Genomic DNA, 14,072 nt, shown 5'->3' with positions numbered 1-14,072 from the left:
CGACCAGCCGGAGCTCCTCTACCGGACGAAGAGAGAGACAAGAAAACAAGAAGTCGGTGCAGGATCCGCCCTGTACCTGTCCAGCCGCACACCACTGTCCATCCCGCAAGGCTGGAGACCACGTGCATCTTCGCCAGCCAAGCACACGCTAAGCACAGGGGAGGAGCGGCCGGCCCAGGGGGCCTGCGCCCGCGGCTCACCTGATTGCACAGACAGGCCAGGAGGCGGCGGCGACAGGGTGAGTGGTTTTCCTGGGGTAGGTGAGGTCGGACAGTGGTGAGAGGGGTGGACGGAGGTCATTGTCGGCTGCCCTCCGCAGGGTGCTGGCCTGCAGTTATTGACATAAATAAAAACTTGGTGGTCTAAAAGAGGTTGCCGTGAGTGAAGAGGGAAAATAAAAATAAAAAATAAAAAGAATAAAAAAAAAATGAAAGAGCCCAGAAAGGAGGATGAAGGGACAGAAGGAGAAAAAAAAGGGGGGGAGGTGGGGAAGGGGGATGGTAGAAGAAGAATCAGAAGTGTTTTTGGTTAGAAACAAAAAGGAAAAAAGGAAGGAAATTTAAACAAAAATCTCAGCACAGTTACATCACCGAGCTTGGTGCTGCACACAGAGGCACCAGCCAGCCCGCGTCCTGTACAGCCCCCGCGCTTGGATTCCCTGCCAAGCCCCCCGCACCTGCCCTGTCTTCCCCTTGAGGCTTCTTTAGGAGATTCTGTCTACGGACAAAGATGGGGACCTGCCGCCTCTCCCCAACCCCCAGCAGCTGTATGGAGTGTGTATCACACCAGGGTCCCCCAAACCCCTCCTCGGCCCCAGGACAGCCCTGTGTAGTTTGCAAACGCCTACAACTTCGTTGCCCTGATCGGGGGAGGCCAAAGGCCTCAACACAATTCCCCCACTCTCCCCAGACTAAAACCAAACCTGCTCTGTGAGCCCTAGAGACACACTTCCGGCGGGCAGATTCCCACACACCCACCTTCTTGGCAGAAAGGGCCAGTTTTTTGGCTGGTGGAGGAGACATGATGTTTGTGGGCTCGGTGGCGGTGCGGCTCAGGATAGGGGACTTGGGCTTCACCACCTTGGGGTCGTCTCCATCCGGCAGCGCTCTGGAGTGTGTTCCCTGAGAATCCCCCAAGTGGGCCGCTCTGCTCCTGGGCGTCTGGGGGGCCTTGGTGGGGTCATTGCTGGCAGAGTGCTCTGGGCTGGAGCTGCTGGAATCCCTCCCATCGAGCTCGGGGCTCTCGCCACCCGCCTTGGGCCCATGCCCGTTGGCAGTCACTCCGGCTGGGAGCCTGGGTGAGGTAGAGAGGGCGGCACCCCTGCCGTCCCAGGAGCCCTGCCTGAGGCTCTCACTCCTGCGGCCACTCCCGTTGCTGGTCCCATGGAACCCCTGAGAAGCTTTGCGTGACGGGGAGAGGTGCTGCAGGGGCATCGACTTCTTAACTTTCTTTCCAGGCTCATCCAGAATGGTTGGTGTGTGGGGGGGTGTTTTGGAGAGTCGGGGGGAAGGGGACCCCACGGGTGGCTTTGGAGGAACGTATCCATTCTGAGACTTCAGACCCGACACGGAGCCGTTCCTGGAAATGGGCACGCCGAGCTCCTCAGTGGCTGGCAGCTTCTTCATCGGCACAGAGTCCAGTCGCTGGAGGAGAGCAGAGGACATGATCACACCCTGGAGGGAGCGCAGGCTGGCAGTTCCCGCACAAAGTCAGAGCACCTTCTGCAGCAGGCAGGGTCTCTGCCAAGCAATTCAAGACAGATTATCTACATGGACACACGGTAAAGACACTGCTTCTTCTTTGAACACTCAGTGTTCTCTGAGTTGTGCACATGGGGGTGTGTCTCTTTATGGTCACCTTTACTGAAAGCAGGATGTTTCCATCAAGAGTGAAGAAATACAAAAAAGTATAAAGGAAAAAAAAAAGTACCAGAGTTCCACCCACTGTCCAAACGTAAGTGCCGACGAATATGCTGGCACCTTCTGTTTGGCCCTGATCTCCGGGATGGCTCTGGCCCACACAGGTGCGCCCAGTTCCACCTACGCGCTGCCTGAAGCATCGTCCTACGCGCTTGGGGAAGGTCTCGAACGTCTGACCAGCACCCATCTTGCTGCGTGAAGTTTCTACAGCCTGTACTGTCTCCAGCCACGGAAATGAACAGCGCCCGACCAAGTACCCCATCCTTCTCCTCCACAGACTCATCGCTGCCGGGGCTGAACCGCTGGCTCTGTTTAAATGCTCTACATGGCCCAGGTCTGTGCTGCTCCCCACTCCTGCCTCCCGACTAGTGCGGGGTCTTCTAGAGTCAGGGCTTAACAACCATTTGATTGGCTGCTGAACATTTCCATGAACGAACAACCAACAGACTAAACGTTTTGCCCTACTTAGGAAATTCCCTGCTTGTGTTCTGGGAACGGTTACCAGGCTACGGATGCTTCCATGGATGCTGACGCACACTGTGCAGGGCACCTGCTGCACTCTCACCGGCAGCAAGTAGCTCTTTTTCAAAATCTTTGCTAATTCAACACCATTGCTCGCTCTTACTACACCAACCCTAATACCCTGTGATCTGAGCTCGTCCGAACAAGTCCTTTATGTACTAGAAACACTAACCTTTTATTGTACTTGCTGCAAATGTTTTTAGAAGTTTTTTTATTTCTAATATTTCACATACAGAAATTCAAAATTTATCCAATTTATTGTTTGTTTTTCTATACTTTGTCTTACGGTCTTCTCTCTTCTGGAGGCTTACTGAGAATTCACTTCTACTTCCCTCCGAGTTTCTTCTTCTCTTTTTTTCCCTATGTTTAAAAATAATTTATCCTTTACTTACGTTCTCTCTAAAGAGAACACATCTTCCTGCTGCACTGTTAAGATCTTCTCGTTGAACATTTAAGTTTATAGAACTTACACAATGTCATTTAAAGTAAAATGGCTTTTGTGCGACTGCAGTATGTGTGGCACGTTATCTTCGTGATGCGAATGTGGTTGGCCAGTAGCGTGGCCCCGTGGTACCGACTCCTGGCCTGGGCCACAGTGACAACCCCGTTGGCCATCAGGCCGTGGCTTTTCTTTGCCACGTCAATCCCAATGCCTCTATTTCTCACATGTTGGAAGGGAAATGCAGATTTGCGTAAGGACCAACGCCCTGTGGACCATGAAGGCCCCACAGCCTGCGTTCAGATGTGACCTTCAGACTGAAGGGGAAGAATGACAGACGCAGTCAGCAGAAAGGACCTGTTTTTGAGTTATAAACTGTGTTGTAGTAAGGAAATTGCTCACTACTCTGCTAATAAAACTGATCTGTAGTAGAAAAATTCAAATACACACAAAAATAACTTCTAACAAAAATAACTTGGGGCGCCTGGGTGGCTCAGATGGTTAAGCGTCTGCCTTCGGCTCAGGTCATGATCTTGGGGTCCTGGGATCGAGTCCCGCATCGGGCTCCCTGCTCAGTGGGGAGCCTGCTTCTCCCTCTGCTTCTCTCTCTCTCTGTCTCTCATGAATAAATAAATAAAATCCTTAAAAAAAAATAACTTGAAAACGAGGGTATTTCCCAATTGCTAACATTTTACATCAGCTCAGCTTCCTCGCTCACTCACTCCACGTGTGTGTGTCTACGCACGTATGTGTGACGTTTCTTTTCCTAACCATCTGAATATATCTTAGACGTGATGCCCCTTTACTCCTAAATATGCCCATGTATATTCCTAAGAACAAAGATGTTTTAACATAACCACGGCATAATTATCAAAAGCAGGGGATTAACACTGCTAAACACTGTCCACATTTTCAATATTGAATTGTGAGGAGAAAAAGCACTTCTCGCCAGGTGCTTCAGGGTGAGCGTGCACGGCAGCTGGCCTAGGACACAGGCACGCCGAGCTACTGTCTGATCTGCTCGCTAGGTCAGGTCTTCCTCATCACGGTCCCTCCTCCTCCGCTTCCAAGGTCAGCGCGTGACCAATTTGACAGAGAACATGGAATAAAACAGGACACACGGAGCTCTCCTTCCTTCGGGCTAAGTCCCCGAGCATGAAGAGGTCTGGGGGCTCCATGGTCCCAAGAGGCAGAGGCAGGAAGGACCCTTTGAAACACGTACCTTCCCGGTCAGCGGGGAGCCAACGGCCCCGTTGCCAATGTTCTTCTTCAAGTGGTCTGGAACCACGCCTGGACGGCTGGGAACGGAGGAGAGAGTCCTGGAGAGGGAGCCGTCAGGACTCTTCTTCGAGCCTGGAATTCTGTGGAAGGAAGGAAACCAGTTGGGGATGTCTTACTGAAGCCCCAGAGGCATCCCAGAGAGAACCCCGATGCCCGGGCGTGCTTCTCTGAATTCCCATGCTGCCCTCACAACAACGTGGGCTTGTCACGGAGCCTTGGGGATCTGCTCAGCGTGAACAGAGAGCCCAGCAGAGACGGAACCCTTCCAAGACTAGACTCCCGCTTTACCAGGAAGCTAGAGACCCCTCAGTCACTGCACCCAAATTCAGCTGAACAGCTACAAAGCAGCAAAAATGCCTCCAGTCTCCACGTCATCCAACCTCCAGGTTGGTGACAACCGGCCCCAAGAGAAGGTGCCCGGCTGCGGCCTCCACCCTCTGACAGGTTCCTTCACTGCCCACAGAGGAAGGTGCGTCAGCAAGCCGACGCCCACACACATCTCATTCGGGGCAACAGTCAAGAAGAACAGGTAACTTTCCTGTTTCTGCTCAAAGTCCGCTCGGTGTGGAGCACGCAGATGGAATCCTGCTCTGACCTTCCCAGAGGCGCTGGCTGTTCCTCAGCAGTGGGCTGGCCTGGTCTAGAGGAGTGCTTCCCTGTGGACGCCCCCGACCCCCACCCCAACCCTGGTGAGCTCTCCATTATGCCCACACAGAAACAGGCCAGGGAGAACAGAGGGAACGAGCTCACGGGGGCAGGGGCAGGAGTTACTCACCGCAGATAGAAGAGCACGTAGGCCTGCTGGTTCAGAACCACCTTGATGTTGCTGGAATGCACCAAGGAATCGTTCATTTGGTACCACTGTCCGTTGCTTGCCTGAAGGAGCACAGGGTGTAGCAGAAAACAAAACGGGACAATCAACATGCATCCCGTAATCCGCAGTTTTTAAAGAATGAAATAAAAAATCTGCAGTTAACTGCTGCATCTATCCACGTGCTAATGAACTACCAATGACTTCAGATTAAAATGTCTAATGCTCGTCGGGCTCTGAATGTGACTACGAAGTGTGCTTTGAATCCCTGTTGCCCCAGCAGATTCGAGCTTTCCCCTCTAAAGAGTATTTCAGGTCTGAGCAGCACAGCATCTCCCACCAATATGCAGCCTTCCTGAGCCTCCACCAGGGTTCCAGCATAGGGCCCTGGAAGCAGCCCCTCCGGGGTCCCATCCAAGGACAAGACTAGAGCCCCTACTGGGATGGGCTGCAAAGACATCTTTGCCCGCCATTCCCCAAAGCAACAACAGGCCCTGAACACAAAGACAAACAAGGCTACTTTCCACGGAGGTCACACTTGGGAATTGTACCAACAGGCACTGCCACGTGATGCAAGCGCACCTGCACATGGGAGCACTGACCTTCACGTAGCAGTAGTAGTGGCCTGCGTGGCAGCTGTAGCCCGAGTGGACCAGGACCGCATACAGCCCGTACATGACAGGCTCTCCGCTGCTCTGAGACATATACGGACGGATGTTCAGGAATTCCGGATAGCCCACATCCTGGAGAAAAAGCCAAGGGTAAGGCAATGAAAATTCATCCATGGGGGAAAGGGTCCATTCACCCTCTCCATCCCCGACCACGTAAAATACACAACTCCTCAGCTGGTCTTTGACAATCCGGGGGCAACAGGGCCTGCGGCAACGCTGTGCCAAGAAGCCCCTGGCCAAGGGTTAAAGAACAGGAGGCAACCAACCAACCAACCGACGCAAAACCCTATTTTATCAATCTATGAAGCGCTTCACGATCTCTCCTATCCCTGCCCTGCGTCCAAGGCCACCCTCGCCCTGCGTGGGCCCCACGTGTAAGATGAGAGGAATAGCTCATGCCCTCCCTGCCACTGTAAGGAACAGGGAAGCAACACCCGGGTCCGGGTCTTCAGAGAAAAAGGCGCTCACTCCATGGAGCCAATGGTCACAGTAAGTCAAAATCGTAACTGTGTGTGTCAGAACAAAAGTCATGCCAGAGTTTATTTCAAAATTTGACAATTCTTCTTGTTTAAGATTTTATTTATTTATTTGAGAGAGCGAGTGCACACACACAAGTGGGGGGAAGGGCAGAGGCAGAGGGTGAAGCAGACGACCCACCGAGCAGGGAGCCTGATGTGGGACTAGATCCCAGGACCCTGAGATCATGATCTGAGCCCAAGGCAGATGCTTCACTGACTGAGCCACCCAGGCGCCCCTGTATTTCATTTTTTAAAAAGTCAGCGTGTATAGGGCCACCTGGGTGGCTCAGTCGGTTGAGCATCTGCTTTTGCCTCAGGTTGTGATTCTGGGGTCCTGGGATCAAGTCCCATGTCAGGCTTCCTGATCAGTGGAGTCTGCTTCTCCCTCTGCCGCCCCCTGCACCCCACTTATTCATGCCCACTTGCTGACTCAAATAAAATCTTAAAAAAAAAAAACTCTTCACAATAAATTTCCTTCCTGGAAATTCAAAATACAACAGAACTTATTAATAAAGGCTCTGAGAAGGCCTGCAATTAAAAAGGACTGCTGAATTTCAGCTTGGCAGTTCCCAAACTTGGCTGAGCACAGACCACTTTCAAAATACAATACAGTTGTACATACAAAATACGCTATCTTGGAAACATACAGCACAAACATTCTGCGGAACACCAGTCTGGGAAATGCTGATATCAGCAAGTCCCATCACTGCCAGTGAGGAAGCTGAGGCTCTGACAAGTGCCTTGCCCCAAACCATCTAAGTCGGTTCTAACCACTTTTATGATACGGCATCTTCTATTAAAACGCCACTGTGCAGGACACCTGGCGGGTGCAGTCGGGGGAGCGTCCCACTCTTGATCTCGGGGTCGTGAGTTCAAGCCCCATGTTGGGGGTAGAGAGATGACTTAAAGAAATAAAGTAAAATAAAATAAAATGCCATTGTACAAAAGTAAGTTTTTATTCTACCTTCCACAAAAAGCCACGGCACACAACTACACGTATGTCAGCCACGAAACAGCACGTGGTAGACCAGAGCCCCACAGTGTAGTGTTCTCACTTATTCTGAAGGAAACCTTGAGCTTCTGTATCGGGAACATGCCACACACAGGCAGAGGTTGGCAAAAGAACCCAGTGAGACAGTGGTTCTTGAAGTTGACCGTGCGTGACAACCACTCAGGGATTCTGCAAACATGCAGACTCCTGAGCCCTGTCTTCCAGAAATTTCCAGGCACTGGCTCTGGGGTGGTGCTGGGAACCTGTATTCCTTCCACGCGGCTGACCCCACAGACCGGACGCCACGGCAAAGGCTTACCTTCGTGATCTTCCCCCCACTGAAGTTGGCAAAGCGCTTGAGGGAGAGGGTTAAGACGTTGGATGTTCTGTGGATGGTGAAGCGCTTGCTGGCTGGGACCTTCTTCTTGCATCTGTGAGGAGGGCGAGTGGAAAGGGATCAGCTGGTGCTCTGAGGAATGCTGTCCTCACGCAGGCCCACAGCGGTGACACCTGCTCTGTTGGCACAGGGTCTCCTTGGCTGAGGCATGTGCCGTCTGCATCCCGAGACACGAACCCCTGTGACTTAAGTGAAGGGAAGCCAGCGTAGGGAACCAAGGACCAGGGAAAAGCGGGAGACCGCAGACCGTAGAGCAACAAGGAAGCTCTTTCCCACGGACGGCACAAAGTCGCACGCACGGGAAGCAGCCCTGGGACACAGGAAGGAGCACCTGGAGCGGGGCTGGCTGAGCAAAATCATTGTGAGTGAAGCCCAAACACACGGAAGTGAGGGGGAGAGAAGACGAAGGCGAGCAAACAGCCTCTAGGGCACGGAGAGACGAACTTAGGGGGAAAAGCAGGGTTTTGGCACGGGATAATCGATCTGAAAAGCGTAATAAAGAAAACTATTCTTTAGTGACTGCAGCTTCTGAAGGAGCTACACACGAACCACAGCACCCACATGCTAACTCTGTGGCCCTCAGGAGGCCCGGGCCACCGAAGGCGGCTCACCTGGGATGGGGGCGACAGAGAGGCTAGAGCTGATGGCCACGTGCGGTCCCCTCCCCGCTCTGTGCCGCCGCTGGGACCTACTTCCCGGGTGAGGAGCGCTCAGAATGGTGCCTGGCGCATCCCAAGGGCGACGTTAACAGACGTCAGCTAGCAAAACCGCGGCCGCACTTCATCTGTGCCGTTCAGAGCATCTGAGCGCCGCAAGGGACTAACGGCGGGCCCTGAGCAGAGACGGCCCGGCCGCAGCGTGGGCAGGCGGCTTACTCGAGGTCTCCCTGACGGCGGGCTCGCTCTGCTGGGAGCAAAACGAAACTTACTTTGCACACATATAGGCGTTCTCTCCACTCAGGACATCTGGTTTCACAAAAAGTTCCAGAGCACGCACGATATTAGCAGCTTGCTGAGGAGGACAAAAATGGAATCGCGTCAACGGAAGAAAAAGGCTGACTCAAGAAATGCCAACTGTAAGGTCTTTGTCAGGCTGAGGCAGCAAATCCCAGCCACCGGCCTGCATCCACACCGGCCTGCTGGCTGCTGCCTTGGGACCCTCGCGCCTTCCCACAGAGGAGCAGGGAGCGGGCGGCCGAGCTGGCTCCACGGACACAGGGTACGGCCCGGCAGGGCTCCCCTGCACCCCGGGGCACCGATGACCCCGACGCGGCTGCAGCCACAGAGGGCTGGAACAGGACGGAGGCTTGGCCTCCCCGGGGCACGCGCGTGAGCGGCCCTGGGCCCTCCCATCTACGGTGTGCTCACCCCTCATGCCTCGGGACACAAAGGTGCATTGTATCTTCCTGTGTTAAACGAAAGGAATGCGCACAGAGAAAAGGCTAAAAATCAACATGCAAAAACAGTGGCCCCTACTTTAAGGCAGTAGGATCCCCAGTATTTCTTTCCTTATCTACCTAGGTAATATGCCCTCACTGGTTCCCCTGCTCCCCACCCCCCAGCCTCCCCAGCCTCCCCAGCAGAAGGCAAACACGACACAGCGGAGCTGTGGGCCGTACCCGGATCTCCAGCGCTATGTCCAGGTAGGGGTCGTATGTGTCCGAGACGCTCTTGCACACTGAGCACTTCACTGCAACGAAATACGGAGGTGGTGGGGTGGGTGCGGGTGCCCCCAGCGCGCCACCCCCAGGTCTCTAAGACCTCGCCAGCCCCTGGTGAACCCCGGTGTCTGGGGAGAGAGCTCGCTGACAACCAGAGATCACAAGGGAACATCTGTCCAACCCAGCGCCTTGCCGCCCAGCCCAGTGACAGGCCCCACTTCCCAGCTGAAGGGCAGAGGCCACATGTGAAGAACTAAGGAACTCAAAGGAAAAATAATGCCACCCTCCTCTACCCGTGCTGGACATTCTGCTCCAAACTTCCTCCCGGGAACAGCGAGCCTATGGGCAAGGATGTGTTTCTGAGGAGGCTGGGGCCTCCATGGCTCCCCCAGGTCTGCCCGTCAGAAAGGGGCTCCAGCTGGGCATGAACTCCTAGTCTTTCCTGGTTAAGGTTCTCATCCTTGACAAAGGGGTAGAGAAAACGTCTTCACTCACCACGCGATCTGAGATAGCCTCCAAAAATCTGATGGACCAAAGTAGTAGCCTGGGTTTGACGATCCAACCTGGGAAGGAGACCACAGCTTTCAAGAGGCAGCCAGGAGGCAGCCCCTGCCCCTTTCATCCCCAGCCCAGCACACCCTGGGGAAAGCCCACCACACAAGCGTGGGTCTGACGCACTCCCCCCCAGCGCTCGGCAGACCCCCAGCTGTGCCCTGCTGCTCTGATGGGCCCGGGCCGCGCCCCACCACTGCCCCCTCAGGCCTTCAAGACCCCCGTGCTCTCCACAGGAAACAAGAGGCTAGAGAAACGCCCCTAGTGCCCACCCAGTCCCAAGGACAGAAGCGCCCCCCGCCCCAACCTGGCACCCACCGCCCGCCCCCTAGCTCACCCCGCCTCAGTCCTGCATGGTCAGCTCCGCTCCTTGCTGGCTGTCACACACCCGAGCCTCTTATCTGAAGAGGGGGAGCGAGCAGGACAGACCCCCGCCTCCGCATCTTTTGGCAGGACAAGAGCTGTCACGGCATGGGCTCCAGGGTCAGGCCGGCCTGTACTCGAATCCCCCAGCCCCGTTCACCAACCAGGAGCTGAGGCCACCCTAGGCCTTAGCTGCTGCTGCTCACCTGCCCCACAGAGCTGCTAAGCTGGGCACCCGCACCCCACGGCTGTTCATGTGACGGAGATTCTGGAAACACCACCCTGTCTTGAGCCTCTGCTCCTGGTGTCTGCTTGCGACCCACCGAATCTGGCTCTGACTCTCTCACGCCAGAGTCCTCCTCGGGGACACAAATCCAGCCCTGGACAGAGCAGCCGCTCGCTCGCAGGCACACTCCCCCCTCCTGCAGGCCGCTCCCCTGCGCCCCCGGCTCTGCAGGTGCTTCTCCTGACGCCCTGACTCCCGGGCCTGGCCAGGCGCTCGGCGGTGCCGCCTCCCGGCGCTCTCCTCCTCACCCCCTGCACACACTGCATGGCGCCCTGCGCGAGGCCCCCCTGCAGTGTGTGGCAATGGCCACGGATCCAGCCACCACAGTGCTGCCCACACTCCGGGAGCTCATTGAGGAGCGGAACTCCACACAGCAGGGGACTAACACAAGGGCATGTTTCTGTTTTGCAAAATTAGGAAATGAAAAACCAACTGCCACCATGTATTTTCACCACCATTCGTCAAGAGGAGGGACGTTTCCCCAAACCGTTGAGGACATAATCTCAGCGCAAACTGGAAGCTCGTGGCCAGCCACACGTGACGGCGGCTGCTGAAGTCCAGCTGGCCTGGAGCCGGCCCGGCTGTTAGAACAGGCGCAGCAAACCACCGCACAGAACCCGCTCTCGGGACCCCGGGGCAGAGCAAGCTCCAAGCTCAAACCAGCCGTAGGAAGGAAATAAAGCCAGATTCCAGCAAGCCGTCTTCCATACCCCTGCGGGAACCCTGCTAGAGATTAAGGCCCATCTGGGGAAGCACCGAGGCAGAGAGCAGGGACTAGAGGTGATCCCGGAGTCGCCCAGTATCCCCAGCAGGAGGAGCCTGCCAGGTCCTGAGACACATGTCACACCAGGGGCCGTCCAGCGCTCGGGCTCCGGGACCGAAGGCGCCCTGGACTGAGAACCATGTGAGCCACCAGGCCCGGGGGCGGTGCCGAAGTGGCCTCAGTCCCACACGGGCACCGCTGGATGAAAACAGTGAACAAGAATCACAGCACCCCAGCTGGTGAAGATTAGCCCCTAGAAAGCAAGTCCAAGGCAGGTGAAAAGAGCAATATGAGATCCCAAGCTGACCTAAAGACCCTCAGACAAGTGTCTGGGGAGAGGAAAGACCACCATAAAAAGTTCCACAACTAAAAATAAAAAAGGGCAAATGGAGAAAGTTAACTAACGTGGAGGGAAAAGATGAAATCATGTCAGGAATGAGGTGGGAATTCCAAGGGGCCTAAGGGAGAAGAGATTCAAGTGAACATGGGGGAGGGGCACGACACGGCAGGAAAGCAGCCAGAGGGGAAGTCGAGGAAAAGAGCCGCCAGAGAGGAGGTGGTCCCGCAGGAGGCTGCCAGTGACTGGAGACCCTGACACAGGCCTTTAACACAGAACCAATACCATCCTGTGCCCCGGGGGTGACAGGACTCTGTGACGAGTGTGGAGCGTCACTGCTGACGGCAGGTGGGAAACCGCGCGGGAAGCACGACACGCTGATGTACATCGGCCTAATTCATCGTCGTGCATTCTCAAGCCACCACGCTCAAGCTGAGCTGATCCGAAGGTGATGGCGTTCGGATGTAGGTGCTCGCGCTGGCAGAAGCTGCTTCTGTGCACGTGGTGCTCGAGTCAACACGTGCCGCACATTCAACCTCTCGACGTCACTGCTCAGGGGTCTACCGAACTGACCAATAACGATCAGCTCAAAAGACGTTCCCAGTGAAACCATCAGACTTTAAAGAGTAAAACAAGATCCTGAATCCTCTCAGTAAGGTCCCTGCAAGGTCAAGAGAGGGACTGGCCCCTGGGTTCCGAAACCCCGCACCCCCCAGCCCAGGCCGCCTGGGACGCCCAGGCAGGAAGACAGGCGCCCCCAGGCCTATTTAATGGGGGAAAGACTGAAGCAAAGGTGGAGACAAACGTGGGAGGAGAGAACAGTAAGCGAAGACATAATGTAGCTAAGAGGCGGGTGAGAGAGGAGAGGGAAGGACAGAGGTGCTGGGCCCCCCCAAACACTGACAAACAGAACCAGAAAAGAGGAGCAAGGCCATGCACAAGGGCGCGTGGAGAGTCGTCACCCAAACGGAGATACAGGTCTTCCTGAGTACCACACAAAAGCTTAAACATTAACGCGTAAAGGGAAACGAGAGAGAGGGAGAAACACAGCCAACGTGCCGTGTGTGAGAATTATAAATCTCAGCATCACGGCCAGGTCAAGACCAAACTTCAGTCGTCACAATAAATGTGAAGGGGCTGAACTGGCCTATGAAATAAAGGAGCTTTCGACAAAGACATGACGGTTGTGGGTATGTGGCCACAGCCACGTTTACAAAGCAAAAGCTTCAGGAGGCACAAGGAGGTGGGCGCCCGTCAGTGATGGGAGAGCGAGCACACCGTCCCAGCGAGAGACCGAGCTGGGAGGAAGCGAGCACGGGCAGGGAAGACAGCCGGCAGGTCTCACGGCAGACGCGCACCCAACTACCCAGCCAACAGGACAGCACGCTGTGTCAGGTGCGCCGGGAACACGTGCAAACACCCGTCATGTACCAGGTCACAAAGCCGGTACCAGCAAGGTCCACAAAGTAGAAATATTAGAAAATACTCTCTGCTCACAAGTTCAACTAAAAATCTCTTAACAAAACAAAAAGGAAAAAAAAGCTGCTTCCAAACCGGCAAATCAAATTGAATCATTCAGCTGATGTAACTCTTTTTTTCTTTTTAAGATTTTATTTATTCATTTAACAGAGAGAGACACAGCGAGAGAGGGAACACAAGCAGGGGGAGTGGGAGAGGGAGAAGCAGGCTTCCCGCCGAGCAGGGAGCCCGATGCGGGGCTCGATCCCAGGACCCTGAGCTGAAGGCAGATGCCTAACGACTGAAGCACCCAAGCTCCCGTTTTTTCTCATTTCAGTAAGAGCAGGAACACCCTTCTCACGGAGGGGTGTGTGGAAAGCATCCCACAACCCCCTGCACTGGCTCACCTGACGTCAGACACGCTCATCCTTCCTCCAATGCACAGCCACTTCTGTGCCCCGGACCACAAAGGGCACACCGCCACCTACCCTGCTGCCCAGATCACGAACCTGGACACAAATCCCAAACATCCACCCTACCTACCGGCCCAACCTTGGAGAGTCTGGGTAACGAGGCTGGCATGGGGGCAGGGTCAGCTGCCGTCCCAGGGGATTCTGCTGCATGACCAAGGCTGGGAAACCCTGCCGGGGACGTGCTGTACCCACCTGCTTGGCAGGGAGGCCTCGCCCAGGACCAGCCACATTCCTTGCCTCTTCCCTCCCCCCATCTGAGCCCTGCAGGGAACTCCTCCTAGGAAGGAGGCCTCCTGTGGGTAAGAGCACAGCAGAATTCTTCTGGGAATGGCTCCCACAGAGTCTGTCCACTACAGTACTTACTACATGACCTTGTAGACACTGGCCAGTATCTGCCTGCCCCCTCACTCTGAGCTCCTCCTACTCGAGAACCCAGTCTTTCCCTGGAAGTACCCAGTGTGAACACAGTGCCTGGCACGCAGTAGGCATCAGCAAAGAGCTCAGATCATTAGCTACAGCCCGGGGTGGGAAGAGGCACGGGAAGGGCAGAACCAGCGTCTATCTGCCAGCAGGGACCTCGCTGCACATCTCAGCACAGCAAGGGACAGACGCTAGAGGAACCCATGGAAAG

At 55.1% G+C, this 14,072-nt stretch overlaps 1 protein-coding gene across 9 annotated transcripts in view; it reads right to left on the bottom strand.

Moving 5' to 3' along the window:
* USP36 (ubiquitin specific peptidase 36) overlaps nt 1-14,072 on the bottom strand; it is a 37,942-nt gene that overhangs the window by 9,044 nt on the left and 14,826 nt on the right. For all 9 annotated transcript variants that reach the window (XM_073886097.1, XM_073886095.1, XM_073886092.1 and 6 more), the window contains 9 exons: nt 9,705-9,772; nt 9,168-9,238; nt 8,478-8,560; nt 7,472-7,583; nt 5,575-5,715; nt 4,937-5,037; nt 4,103-4,241; nt 978-1,643; nt 201-328 (listed from right to left, as the gene is read on the bottom strand). In XM_073886097.1, the coding sequence (XP_073742198.1) occupies nt 201-328; nt 978-1,643; nt 4,103-4,241; nt 4,937-5,037; nt 5,575-5,715; nt 7,472-7,583; nt 8,478-8,560; nt 9,168-9,238; nt 9,705-9,772 (1,509 nt within the window). The remainder of the gene's footprint in view (nt 1-200; nt 329-977; nt 1,644-4,102; nt 4,242-4,936; nt 5,038-5,574; nt 5,716-7,471; nt 7,584-8,477; nt 8,561-9,167; nt 9,239-9,704; nt 9,773-14,072) is intronic.

This window comes from Callorhinus ursinus, unplaced genomic scaffold (genome assembly GCF_003265705.2).
Source record: "Callorhinus ursinus isolate GAN/ISIS: 27379988/994484 unplaced genomic scaffold, GSC_fseal_2.0 scaffold68, whole genome shotgun sequence".
NCBI lineage: Eukaryota > Metazoa > Chordata > Mammalia > Carnivora > Otariidae > Callorhinus > Callorhinus ursinus.
Note: the sequence above shows the minus strand (reverse complement) of the source record. Positions and strands in the feature narration are given on the sequence as shown.